Genomic DNA, 14,905 nt, shown 5'->3' with positions numbered 1-14,905 from the left:
CTCAAACAATGTCATATTTGCATTAAAAATGTCATAATTGAGCGAATGACACTTAATGACAGTTGTCATAAACATGCATAAACCCTCCTTCACATGTGTATTCACATCCCTTCAAGTAAAGTGTTACCATATCTTTTTATTTGGTATTTTAACCGACAATCATTTGTAATTACACTTTTTTTATATGCAAACAAATAAAACATCCTAACAAATATAGAAGAAAAAATATGCACATGATTTTTAAGATGTTTGATGCCTTGATTTCCAGTAAAAGGAGTGAATTAGATTTATCCTTCAAAACTGATTTCAGAAACATCACTGCTGCTTCTCCTGGGAGGTGTTTCTCAAAACAACCAAATTGTTTTTGTTTGGCTAAACTGCAAAACGTCAAATATTGCAATTCCTCCGTCACCCATTAAATCTAAAACACGTCATTTAAGCGTCAAATCAAAGTTTGTAATGATGTGATTCAACTCGTAGCTGGATGGTTTGATTTTTTAAAGTCCCCCTGTGGTGTAACTCCAGCGTTTAATGTTGTTTATGTGTCTATGTGGTGTTATTAATACGCTTTAAGACACACCATGTGTAAGTTCATAAGTCGACAGCATTGCTGAGTATTTTCTCCTTAAAACTGCAGTGAACCAAAGACAGTCTCAAAAACACGGTTTGAAATCGCTGGTGTTTCTGACGTCACAAACGACCTTGTTACCAATCAGATCAACGTGTGATCGTCAACCAGTGGATCTCTGAGCTGAGGGAGTGAGTGGAGGCGGGGCTCATTTGCATATTCATAGAACCACGCATACTAAATGAGGCAAGGGTGTCGAGTTACATTCAAGATATTTTAAGGCATGACGAATTTTATTTCTAGGGGGAAAAAAACGTTTAAATATGTAATTTTGATGAGTTTTAAGGGATACAATTATTGACTACAGGGGGACTTTAAATAATGCTATGAGATTTTTTAAAAATGATATTTTGAATATTAAAGTTTTTTTTTTTTTTTGCAAAGCGAGCGACCTACTCGTGTATTATCGTAGAAATTACATATCGCAGACTGTCAGAGAGTTGATTAAATTATGATTATAAAATCTTCAAATTATTCTAAACTCATTCAAATAATCATTCACATGCTTTTCTACAACTAGCTTAACCAGAGTGACTTCTAGCACCTTCAACACAATATACTGACCCGCGTTCTGTTTTCTATCATGTGACGTGCACGTTTGAAACGACATAAGATGAACACAAATCCACCAGGGTCAAATAGAATTAAGTGAATGTGAAACCAAACCAGCAGCCGGAACCAAAGCACTCGCACCGCAGGTACCGATGATAATAACCCGGTCTGACCCGGGCCGGTTTCATGTGTGCGGCTCTTACATGTTTTTGTGTGTGTAAATGCTGCTGTTGGCCGCCAGTTTATTGGCCTCGGAGAGCTCAGAGATCCGCTGCTCCAGACTCTTCATCTTGTTGTCCATGGCGTTGATGGTCTGTAGAGAGAAACATGCTCAGGATCCAGCATCAGGACAGAGATGCTCGCTGTTTCAGAAATATGACACGTTGTACACAAACACACAGCATTGAAAATAAGATTTTCAAGCAAAAAGTCAAGGATTTTTATATATACATAGGTTTTATTTTTATAGAGTGAGAATAAAAGCGTAGCATTTGAACTCTTAAAAAAGGAAAAAGTCATTAAAGGACATTTTGATTAAAGGTTATGTAATCTATACACTAGCTTTCAAAAGTTTGGGGTCGGTAAGATTATTTAAATTTTTTTTAAAGAGTCTCTTCTGCTCACCAAGACTGCATTTATTTGATCAAAAATATTGTAAAAATTGTGAAATATTATTCCAGTGTATATCAGCTGTTTTCTATGTGAATATACAGTAAAGTGTAATTTATTCCTGTGAATTTTCAGCATCATTACTCCAGTCTTCAGTGTCACATGATCCTTCAGAAATCACTCTAATATGAGGATCTGATGCTCAAAGGATAATTAAAACTCAGACAAAATCAATAATTGTATGGCTGCTAATGATAAACTCTTCATAGGACAGACTTTCATTTGTTAGATGGTGTTCTAACTGCAGTTTCACACGGTGAGCATGTGAGTCTGAGATCAGCCATGCTAATCGAGTTAGCTAAAGTCTAACGGGTTAACTGGATGAAGGGCTGAAAGGCTTGAAAATGAGAAGAGCGAATGTCAAATGATACATTTATAAATAATATTTCTTATTACCATGAATCAAGAAATTATATACCATCATTTTTATTTAATGTACATATTATTTAATGTTTAAAATGTATAGTGATGCACAATATATCGGTATCGATAGATAATGTATTATTTCCTTCAGCTGAGACACTTCAGATGCGCACTGTTCCTCATGATGATTATGAATTGCTTGAAATATGATTGGAATCAAGCCTGTTATATTGGCTACATAAAATTACCATGAGAACATCATCATAATTGTGTGTTTGGGACGTGTATTTTACTGGTGAGACTTTTGTTTTTGTAATCAGGCTCTTAAAAATTACGTACAAATCTGGATTTAGATTTATCGGCCGATATATCGGTTATCGGCTTTTCAAATATAAAGAATTATCGGTTATCGGTATCGGCCAAAATGTTAATTTCGGTGCATCCCTAAAATTAAACATGTGAACTCAACAGTGAACACATCCATTTATTACCCATAATAGATGTCATGATTATTAACGAATCGTCTGGTCGTGGTTATGCAATCTAATCGCAGTTAATCACATTTTGCCATCTAAATAAGAGAAATTTAAGTGCTTGAAATGCCATCAAATGCACAATATTGTGTCTCTTTTTGCAGTGAAAGAATAAAGAATGTTAAAAAGTACACAAATATATGAATGTCTGTGGGTTTAATCAGACTGCATTATATTATATTATAAATAATTATATAAATACTAATATTGCAGCATTACGGTAAACCATAATTTGTATTATTATTTTATATATGATTTCAAGCGACAACAAAAAAATCATGTATCGGCTTACACTGTAAGTAAAACCGAATTAAACCGTTAATGTGACAGGCTTCAGTCGTGAACTGGATTCTAGTGGTTCAGACGATCGGATTGAACGAGTGTGTGTCTACAGCAAACACAAGCGAACTGTGAAATCCTGATGGACACACGAGACACTCACGGCTTTCTGCTCACTGATGAGTTTGCATTTCTCACGCGCCTCTTCCTCGTGTTGAGCTCGCTTCTGCTCCAGACTGTCTTTATCAGCCAGATCCGCCTTCATCTGAGCCTCCAGAACCTGCACACACACGGACATTAGCACCGCAGAGACCTCAACACATCAGCATGCTCACTCGCATACAAATATGAGTCCTGATGAACTGATACAATGAGAAGAAATGGATTTGAAAGTGATTTGGCAATGACACCCAATGTGAAATAACTGCATGATGTTTTGTGATGTTCAGATCGGTGTCATTCACATTATCACCAAACAGAAACTTCTCTAAAGTGGCCTCACGACAGCCAATGTCAAAACCAACCACATGACCGCTTAATGTAATGTTAACCCATAAAGTGCTTTCTTAAGTTTGATGATTAATCTGCTATGTCATGTTTATGACATATTTATGACAGGTTGTGTTGTCTTAGTAATGTCAAGGTGTCATGACAAATACATCTCAAACAATGTCATATTTGCATTAAAAATGTCAAAACTGAGCGAATGACACTTAATGACAGTTGTCATAAACATGCATAAACCTCCTTCACATTCATAATATACACTACCGTTCAAAAGTTTGGGGTCGGTACGATTTTAAATACTTTTAAAAGAATTCTCTTCTGCTAACCATGGCTGCGCTTATTTGATTAAAAATACAACAAAAATCGGTTATAGTATTAAATATTATTCCAGTGTAAATCAGCTGTTTTCTGTCTGAATATATAGTAAAGTGTAATTTATTCCTGTGATCAAAGCTGAATTTTCAGCATCACCAGTGTCAGTGTCTTCAGTGTCAAATGATCCTTCACAAATCACTCTAATATGAGGATTTGATGCTCAAGAAACATTTATTATTATTATCAGTGTTGAAACAGTTGTTGGTCTGTCAGTTGTACAGTTTTTTTTTGTTTGTTTTTTAGGATTCTTTCATGAATAGGAAGTTCAAAAGAACAGCATTTGTTTGAAATAGAATCTTTTGTAACATTATAAATGTCTTTACTGTCCTTGATAAATAAAAGTATTGATTTCTTTCCTCCAAAAAAATACAAATAAAATTCTCACTGACCCCAAACTTTTGAACGGTAGTGTATGTTATGATTATGAAGGTGTCATGTCAGTCTTATGCACACCCCTTCAAGTAAAGTGTTACCGAAATGACAAACCATCTCCTATTAAACAAAAAAAACAACCCCGTTTTATTCTAGCTTCATGCATTCTTTTTTTATCAACACTTGAATGTGGTTTAGTTTCATAAAAACAGCAACATTTGGAGCCAAAAGCTGAGAAAATTGTGTTTTAGTCAAAGACTCCATCCGGATCAGATCCAGAACGATGATCAACACACAGATGGAGTAGATCGAGTCCGTCACAGGGTCCACATTTCATTCTGTAACATTAGGCACTTTTGATTTATATGCCATTTAATGTCCCCGCCATGGGAGAGAGTTACTTTTAAAATAGGGAAATTAAGTGCTCAGGCACTGGGGATAAAACGATGAATCGTGATTTTTCAGAAAGAAATCTTGATGTGATATTTTGCGGTATCGCCCACCGCTAGTCACTGACAGCAGAACAAAGTAGTGATGCGTCCGTCATGTTCCTCTTTCATTAACAGACTGACTGGCACACATTATTCTGACTGGCATTAGCTTCATTTCTATAACGTTTTATACAATGCATATTGTTTCAAAGCAGCTTCACAATGATAAACGGGAAAATAACAGAATCAATGATGCAAACTTCAATTATTATGCTGAAAAGACGTGTCATTATTGCAGGGTTCATACAGATCCTGTAAAATTAAATTCCAGGACTTTTAAACACTACTTTTTAGGTTTCATGGACTACAATCAGAAATTGCATTTAGGATTTTTTACAGATTATAAGGTATCCAAAATACAGCTTATTTAATATTATATATTAAATACAAAGTTTATAATGGCTATTATTGTTCAATACATAATATTTTACATTACAATGTTGGCATACTTCATATCCAGACACTGATGGGAGTTTTATTAACTTTGCATTAAAAGATTGTATATGTTTTTTCGAAAAAATTTTTACTCTAATTATATATATATTCTATTTAAATAAGTAAAGCACTTTAAGGACCTCTTCATAAACATGTCTGTGTTCAAGGGTTTTCCAGGACTTACATGTCAAAAAGTCAAGTAATTCAATTCAAATTCAAGCTCTTGAAATAAGAAGCGAGCTCAATCCAGCTATAAGAAGACAAGTGTGTGGTTATTCAGCTTTATACAATGCATATTGTTTCAAAGCAGCTTCACAATAATAAACGGGAAAATAACAGAATGATGCAAAAATTCTAATTCTACTGTAAAGCTCATGTTCGTTCAGATACTGTAAAAAAAAAAAGAAAAGAAATTCCGGGACTTTCAAGGACTTTAAGCACTACTTTTTTGGTCTACAATCAGAGATCTCACTTATCAAACAATATCTTTATTATCTTTCAAATTCAAAGTAAATAAATGAAGGAAAAGAAACTAATAAAACAAAATGGTACAAATAAAGTGCAGCACATGCAAATGCCATTGAAAGGATACTATGACAAAGATATCGCTTATTGAAATTTATTTCCCAAATTATGAATTTATGATGGACCTGAAGAATAAAAGCTGTATCATATACTTGGATAATTATATGAGCAAAATCACATTCATAGCCATGCAAAATGGCTCTATATCTGTATCAGACGGGCAGCAGGATTACATTTTAATAAAAAAAAAAAGATTGTTTTATCGATAAAATGAAACACTAATTTCACATATCTTGTCTTTCAATAATTCAAGCACTTTTCATAAATATGGCTGTTTTCAAGGGTTTTCCAGCACTTAAGTTTCAGAAAGTCAAATTCAAGCACTTTAGCACCTTGAAGCGAGCTCAATCCAGCTCTACAGAAGACAAGTGTGTGTTTATTCACCTCAGGTCAAACTTTACCTTGATTTTGTCCTCGTAGAGCCGCTCTTTCTGCACCAGATGAGCTTCCATCCTCTGCGCCGTCGCCTGCGTGTCCCGCAAGTTTTCCTCCAGCTCCTAAACACACACACACACACACACACACACACACACACACACACAGCCCAGCGTCAGGTAACACACACACACACACACACACACCCAGCGATGTTTTAAAACCCCATCTGCAGGAGATGTGAAGAAATGGACTTGCTTTGAGAAGCCGTGTGCTGGTGGACGGGACGGCCTGAAGGTGTGTGTGTTCCTCATCGAGAGGTGGAGAGGTGTGTGTGTGTGGCAGCAGATGGGACATCTTGTTAGTGTGAGTGTGTGTTCTGTTGTTATATGCTAATCTGCAGGAAACTCAGATGCACTAGGATGACGGTGCAAAGACAAACGTGACTAGAGGCCTGTGTGTGTGTGTGTGTGTGTGTGTGTGAGGTCAGCTGGTTAAGGAGGCGTGTAAGTGCTCTAATCTTTGCTAGTCTGATCCGTCTCTCTCACCAGTATCTTCTCAGCCATCTGTTGGATCTGCTGGGATTTGGTCTGGATGTCGTCCTTCAGTTTATTCTCTCGACGCTCCACCATCTCCAGACGCTTCACTTGGTTTTCCAAAGTCTTTCTGCCCTCCTGACAGCACGAAAGTAAAGATTTAACACTTATTATAGGGTCAGAAAATCACATGAACACTGTCTAAATCATATTACACTTCAAAATCACAAGAAAGAAATCATATTTCGTTTTTGCATTGAATTTTCATGACAATTAAGGATATTTAACCTCCAAAATATCATCATTACTGTAATTCAAATATGTATTAGACTAGCAAAATACATCATGATAGTATTTGCTGTAGTATTTTTTTAAATGAAAGAATTTAATATTTTTACTCATGAAGGATGCATTATATTGATCAAGTGACAGTAAAGAGATTTATAATGTTAAAAAAGATTTTTTTTTTTTTTTTTTTTTTTACTTTCTATTCATCAAACAATTCTGGAAAAAAAATCTTTTAAACACTGATAATAATCATAAATGTTTCTCAAGCATCAGATCATCATATTAGAGTGATTTCTGAAGGATCATGTGACACTGAAGACTGGAGTAATGATGCTGAACATCAGCTTTGATCACAGGAATAAATTACACTTTACTATATATTCACATAGAAAACAGATGTTTACATTATAATAATATTTCACATTTCCACTGTATTTTAGATCAAATAAATGCAGCCTTGGTGAGCAGAAGAGACTCTTTCAAAAACATAATAAACACAATAAACGTGCGCTTATTGAAAAAAATGACTGTATTAACTAACTAACATAACTTACCATGAGCAACACATTTGCTACTGTATTTGTTAATCTTCGTTAATGTTAGTTAATAAAAATAAAGCTTTTCATTGTTAGTTCACAGTGCATTAACTAATGTTAACAATATTTTAATAAAGTATTAGTAAATGTTGAGATTAACATTAACTAAGATTAATAAATGCTGTATAAATGCATTTCATTATTAGTTAATGTTAACCTTATTGTAAAGTGTTACCTAATCATTACTGAGAATATGACAATTACTTAAAAAAAAAACTGAGCAGTAAAACATCCAGATTTATTACGTCAATAAAAATTTGTAGTAATTGTCATGCAAGTCAATTAACCAATCACTTTACAATAAGGTCCCGTTAGTTAGCATCGGTTAATGCATTAACTAACAATGAGCAACGCATTTGATCAGGCATTTGTCCATTCTGAGATACAGTATCAGCTGACAGCGCTGTCAATCGTTTCACAGATACTTTAACTCCCTCTGCTATCAGTCCCACAATGCACCAGCAGCCTTGTCAAGAACCTGTTTGTATAGTATGTCTGAGTAAGCGTCAGTGGCTGCGTTTACATGCATTACATTTGTTTGAATCGGACTGAACTCCTGCCGATTGATGAATCTGATGTAGTGTTTGCATGAGCGCTGAACATGTGATCGGGTCGATGTGTGTGTTTATACGTCACACGCTTCAAATCGGGATCACACTGAGCTGGACGACGCAGATGTGGCATGAGCAACCCGTCTCACAGCTGTACGTCTTCTAGTTAGCCTGACTTCGTCATACTCATATTCTAGTCAGACTGTGAGTCTGATGCTGCTCCATAGGGCTTTGATTATGAGGCGTGTCTTAACCGAACCAGGAAAAAACAACTCTGCACTCAATTGGATAGACCTACAAACCAATCAGAGCAACGCTGAGCTACACATAGTTGTCACCAGAACTCAACTACACACACGCTGGAAGAAGTAAAATAATGAGCGTTCCTTCTTTAACTTGGTCCTCCATGAGTGCGACCAAAGGAGAAACCACACCGACCACAGGGCTTTCATTGCGTCCCATCTTCTTAGGTACCATCGGAGCCAGCTGATAAATTAAACTTTAGCCGAATCCCGTAGGAAGGACGGCAAACATCTTTCCGATCGACAAATGCCTTGATTGCAGTTCTCTGTTCGTCTTTTAAAATGAATGCGCTGTCGATTTCTTCTACAACGGACGCGATAGCGGACTCTATACATCTCAGTTCTCCAGCTGCAGTCATCTCTGAGGGAAACCAGTTCAACCCAAGCGCTCTTGATAACGTGATGATTACGAAACTGCAGATCATCTGGCCATCATCGTATAAAGCCCGCCCTGGCAATTTGATTGGCCTGACGATTTCTAATTACTCCTCAATGGATCGAGTCCAGACCGAACTTCCCGACCAAAAAATGTTGTGGGCGGGGTTTGGGCTGGCATCCAGGCTATCTTCTGGTAGCGGTGCCAAGAGGAATCTGAATCATTCCCTCTCGGATCTCACAGAGCCGGAGATCGTGAGTAGAGCAGTCAATGAGCTAGCAGAGCAACTCTCTATGGGCTTCTCCCTCGACTTTATGCCTCCACGTCCCTCCCCGATTGCTAATGAGCTTCTCCTCCTGTCTATACGGTAATTTCTCTATTGTGCGACAGAGTCGCGTGTTTTGACGCAATCGTTAGCCTATTTTTACAAAAAACGGCTTCTATAACGTAAGATACGAGGTAATGGAGCCTTTTATACATTGTCGTGTTTCTTTAGAAATAAACAATGGACAAATGGAGTCTTTAAACGCCTCAGATGTAAAGTTACTCGCTGTCAAAGTGACGCCAAAATGAATGGGAGTCGATGGAGTGCTAACAGCAGGTGATGGTCTGCTAGCCAATGGCGGCGGCCGGAGAGACTTCAGTGTCCGGCTGCTGGATTACATGTGCAGTCCTTTCTGTTTCGGTTCTCAATCCGATCATGTGTTTACATGTTCTCTCCATCGGATTAGAAAAGGAATAAACACCCATTTTAATCCGATTGAGCTCATTCGGATCGAGTAAGGCGTTTAGATGAAGGCTTTTCAGTGCGATTGAGCCGTCGATCTGATTACTACCGGATTATTTGTGTGCAGTGTGAGGTGAGGGTCGCACCTCGGTCTCCCGCAGGCGTCTGCGCAGTGTGTCGCTGGGGTCAGATTTACTGCGCAGACGCTCCAGATCTCGCTCCAGACGCTCTTTGGCCTGACGGATGTTTTGCAGAAGCTCCGTGGCTTCAGTGCTCGCCTTCACCGCCTGCGGGGTCAGAGGTCACACATGTAGCGTTATACACATTATATATGCGTCCCTGGATCACAAAACCAGTCACATGTCGCACGGGTCTATCTGTGGCAATAGCCAACAATGCATTCTACGGGTCAAAATTATCGATTTTTTTTTTTTATGCCAAAAATCATTAGGATATTAAGTAAAGATTGTGTTCCATGAAGATATTTTGTAAATTTCCAAACGTAAATGTATGAAAAAAAAAAAAAAAATTGTGAGTGAATCGATTTTCCCTCAGATTCCAGATTTTCAAATATTGTCTTATCCAAACAAACTTTACATCAACGGAAAGAGTATTTATTCAGCTTTCAGAAGGGACTAAAGACATTTTTATTTCAAAAGGCCTTTTAACACTTAAGATTTTAATTTTATCTTTGTGGAACTGTTTTTAACCCCCTGCTACTGTAGCACTTTGAGATTTAGTTGAAATGTAAAGCGCACCATAAATAAAATCTATTATTAATATGATTTCAGATGATGTATAAATCTCAATTTCAAAACATTGACCCATGTGACTGGTTTTGTAGTCCAGGGTCACATATGTAACCCAGGTTACAAGAATTAAAAGTCTTTTAATTAAACTTTAAATAACAAGATTAAAAGTATGAAAGATGCTGATAGAGCAAATATAAGACTGCAAACAAATTAATTAATCATATAAAATTTGAGAAACATAAAATATTGAATATTATAAATGTAACATAACATGTGCGCATGTAGTTTTGGGCCAAAAGGTCAATCTATGACCTACAGATCCTCTAGGGGTCAGATGCCCATTCAAACGGGCTTGTGTTTGTGTGCAACAAAATTACAGACTGTTAATGAATATTAATATACAGTATAATGTTACAGACAGGCGTTTTCTGACACTAGAACATTCATATTACACATCAAAATCAAACGAAATTATATTACGCATAAATAAATGAAACTTTTTTTGCTTTGTGACATTATTTTCATGAAAAAAAGCACATTTAACCTCCAACTCACTGTAATTCTAATATCCATTGAAGTAAAATAGATCATGGTAGTATTTGCTGTACTTAATACATATTTTTTTAATGAAATGAATACTTGTATTCATCAAGGACACATGAAACAGATCAGTAAAGACATTTATAATGTTACAAAAGATTTAATTTCAAAATGCTGTTCTTTTGAACTTTCAATTCATCAAAGAATCCTGAGAAATAAAACATCTGAGGGTTTCCACAAAAATCTGACCTGTTTTCAACACTGATAATAATCATAAATGTTTCTTGAGCATCAGATCCTCATATTAGAGTGATTTCTGAAGGATCATGTGACACTGAAGACTGGAGTAATGATGCTGAAAATTCAGCTTTGATCACAGGAATAAATTATACTTTACTGTATATTGACATAGAAAACAGATATTTTACATTTTAATATTATTTCAATTTTTTTTACTGTACTTTCAATCGAGTGAATCATTAGACACACGGTACCTTTGAGAGTTTGTCCTGCAGCTCCTGGATCTTCAGCTGCTGTTCGGCGTTAGTCTGAAACACAGAATCCTCATGAAGTCAGTCGTGTGTCACACACTGTGGCGATCACAGCAGACGAGCGTGGAATTAGAGGAAATTAAACGTCAGCGCGTGTTCAGTTATTGACAGAGACGTACAACTGAGTCAAAGAGGCGTTTAGCACCAGGACGGCGAGGAAACCATCGAGATGATCACAGTGAAGTGCGTCTACGACTACTGATGTGTGATTTATCGCTCACTATATCATGTGTTAATGTCTGTCTTTATTTATTTATTATTGGCATCAGGCTGATATTGAATACAAGTAATATTAGGGCTTTTGTGTTCCACTGCAAACCGTAAAACTCTTTTCATTTGACAGGATTCAAAGTAGCCTACAGAACATTGGCCCATCATAATGCACAAACAAAACAAAAATTTAAATACATATATATTAAATAAATAAAATAAAACGCGATGGACAGGAGGACACCTGTCGAGGCTTTCTCTGTGTATGGCCCGAGATAAATAAAATAAAACATTCAATTAAACAAAAAATATAATAATTTCAAATAAAATAAAACGTATACAATAAAATAAAAAGAGATTTCCCTGTATATGGCCCATTTTATAACAAAATAAAATAAATAATTAATCAAATTAAAAAAGAATTAAAAATAATATAATAAAATAAAACATTAAATTAAACAAGAAATAAAATAAGCTTTCTCTGTACATGGCCCAAGATGGAAAATAAAAATTAGAAATGTAATTAAACAAGAAATAAAAAAAAGAAATATAATAGTTTAAAATAAAAAAATAAAATAAAATATTAAATTAAACAAGAAATAAAATATATAAAATAGAATGAGCTTTCCCTGTATATGGCCCAAGATGGAAAATAAAATATAACAAAACATAAAATAAGAAAATAATATATATATATATATTATAATAATAATAAACCCTAAACATTTTTTTTTTTAGTTATTAGGTCAAGTGCCACGTTATTAGTAAACTACCCTGCATCGATATACAGCTCTGGTGATGAATATCTATCTATAGGCCAAGTATCAGTAGTGCTTGAATGTCTGATATTAATAGATGAGCTTATCATCACATTTTATAAAAACATTTATTCATGCAGAAGAGTGTCCTCTCAAAATGAAACTACTTGACCGGAGAGAGATTTCAGTATGAAGAGCGAAGTGAGCATCATTGAGGATGATTGACACACACACACACACACACACACACACACACACACACACACACACACACACACACACACACACACACACACACACACACACACACACACACACACACACACACACACACACACACACACACACAATCTAATTGTCCATGAATTTAAGATTATATTATTTTTTTGTGGTTTTAAACTTTAAACCTGATATTTCCAGGTCTTGCGTCACTCTGGGAAATGAGCTGGTTTATTAATAATAATAATAATAATAATAATTGAGCAGCAGTGTGATCTTACTGTGACGGCTCATCATGAGCTCTGTTTAAACACTCAGTCAAAGCTGTAATAAAGCCCACAGGGACGTCCATGCGTCCGGAGAAGAGGACGCTTAGAGTCTTTGGGTCTAATCTGATGACGGATGAATTATTGAGACTGTGCTTTCAATTATTCATTTCGAGGGACACCATCAGATTTCTAATGAATTTCAGTCGTCGTGTGTGTGATGGTGGTTTGTACCTTCTCGAGTTTAGAGAGCAGCTCCTCCACCTCCGCTTTGCCCTGTTCCTTCGCCTGAACACAACACACACACACACACACACACACACACACACACACACACTCAAAATCACACCACAGCATCAGAGTAGATTGAATAAGTTCATTCAATTTCAGCATTATATCCAATCATGCATATTATCCATCATTAACGTACACATCTACAGGGATGCACCGATGTAACAGACAATAATCAGCATCGACCGATAAAAGCAATTCTTTTCACTATCAGTCGAATGTTTAAAAACAGCCGATGATCAGGGCCAATTATATCCTGACGATCAAAAAATAGAGCCTGTTTGAGCCTGAGAATCCGCCGTAGTTCAGGCCAGGGTTGCTAGAGGTCAACACACTGCTCCTCCCATCCAATGATCACAGAGAGCTTTGAGCTGCGTTACTTCTGATCAGAAACAAAGACTCAGCTTTCAAATTCAGTCCGAGTGCGAGTGTGTGCGCGAGAGTGTGAGTTTGTGTGTGTGCGTGTGTGTGTGCGAGTGTGTGTGAGTTTGTGTGTGTGTGCACGCAAGTGTGAGTTTGTGTGTGTGTGCGCGAGTTTGTGTGTGAGCGAGTGTGCCTGTTTGTTTGTGAGCGTGCACATCCGTGTGTGTGTGAGTGTGTGCGTGTCTGTGTGTGTGTGCCTGCTTGTTTGTGAGCGTGCATGTGTGTGTGTGTGAGTGTGAATGCGTGTGTGTTTGTACGTGTGCGCGTGCGCGTGTGTGTGAGTGTGAATGTGTGTGTGTGTGTGAATGTCTGTGAGTGTGTGGACCAATAATGGTTCTTCCAATATCTAGACAGCTATACAGTGACCAAGTACTTTAGTACACACACACACACACACACACACACACACACACACACACACACACGAGGTTCACACGTCTGGCCTCTCCCACTCGTTCTTTACTCCGTCTGTTCTTCTCATGCCAGATTACTCAAATAACTGTAAATCTGGGAATGATTTAGTGACACAAATGAAAGTTCTTATATTTGAGCTTCTTCTGTGTCCAGATTTAATCCTGGCGTGCCTTTAAGCTCCAGTCCATCAAAAATATCTTTGTTTTGTAAAGGAATTAATACATATGCACAATTTATAATTTCCTACAAAACTTTTTTCTTAAAATTTCAAAATTATTTTATAATCATGAGCAACAAATTCAGTCTATGTAAATATAGACAGATAAACTAAATATTAGACATTAGATAATCTAACAAAATTCTTAACATTTTTATATATCTTATATAGAGATGAAATTGCATTGTTCTCTTTATCTCTATAGTAAATCATTCTTATATTATTTAAATAATTTAAATATAATAATTACTGGTTAAGTATAATAAATCATGAAGTGACATTGTTCTCCAGCTGTTATTGACGCCTCTCTGTGGCTGAAACACTGATCGAGCGATTGCTTGAGACATGATTGAGTCCAGTCAGTGTTACTGTATCTCGTGATAAAGCGCGCACACACACACACACACACACACCTTCTGTATCCTCTGCTGGTATTCGGCTGCTTTCCTCTTCAGCTCTTCGCTGGTCTGTCGGGACTCTCTCAGCTCGGTCTCGTACAGGTCGCTCCGTCGGCGGGCGGCAGAAAGATCCTCCTCCAGCTGTCTGACGGTCACCTGCATCTCCTCCAGCTGAGCGTGATACTCCTGCACACACACACACACACACACACACACCGAGAAACATCAGCTCAAATATGAAGTTCATGCATGTTCAGCACGTTTACACACTCACACATGCTCACAAACACACTCACGCACACACACACACACTTACCACACACTCA

The 14,905-nt window shown here is 36.8% G+C and overlaps 1 protein-coding gene across 7 annotated transcripts in view; it reads right to left on the bottom strand.

Moving 5' to 3' along the window:
- The window catches only part of cita (citron rho-interacting serine/threonine kinase a), a 158,830-nt gene that overhangs the window by 68,387 nt on the left and 75,538 nt on the right, over positions 1-14,905 (bottom strand). For all 7 annotated transcript variants that reach the window (XM_056266673.1, XM_056266674.1, XM_056266676.1 and 4 more), the window contains 8 exons: positions 14,595-14,765; positions 13,071-13,124; positions 11,327-11,380; positions 9,687-9,827; positions 6,713-6,838; positions 6,191-6,286; positions 3,188-3,304; positions 1,384-1,493 (listed from right to left, as the gene is read on the bottom strand). In XM_056266673.1, the coding sequence (XP_056122648.1) occupies positions 1,384-1,493; positions 3,188-3,304; positions 6,191-6,286; positions 6,713-6,838; positions 9,687-9,827; positions 11,327-11,380; positions 13,071-13,124; positions 14,595-14,765 (869 nt within the window). The remainder of the gene's footprint in view (positions 1-1,383; positions 1,494-3,187; positions 3,305-6,190; positions 6,287-6,712; positions 6,839-9,686; positions 9,828-11,326; positions 11,381-13,070; positions 13,125-14,594; positions 14,766-14,905) is intronic.

Source organism: Rhinichthys klamathensis, unplaced genomic scaffold (assembly GCF_029890125.1).
Source record: "Rhinichthys klamathensis goyatoka isolate OS25496 unplaced genomic scaffold, OSU_Roscu_1.1 h1tg000252l_1, whole genome shotgun sequence".
In the NCBI taxonomy this organism is placed as follows: Eukaryota; Metazoa; Chordata; class Actinopteri; order Cypriniformes; family Leuciscidae; genus Rhinichthys; species Rhinichthys klamathensis.
This window is presented reverse-complemented; position numbering and strand designations above follow the sequence as displayed.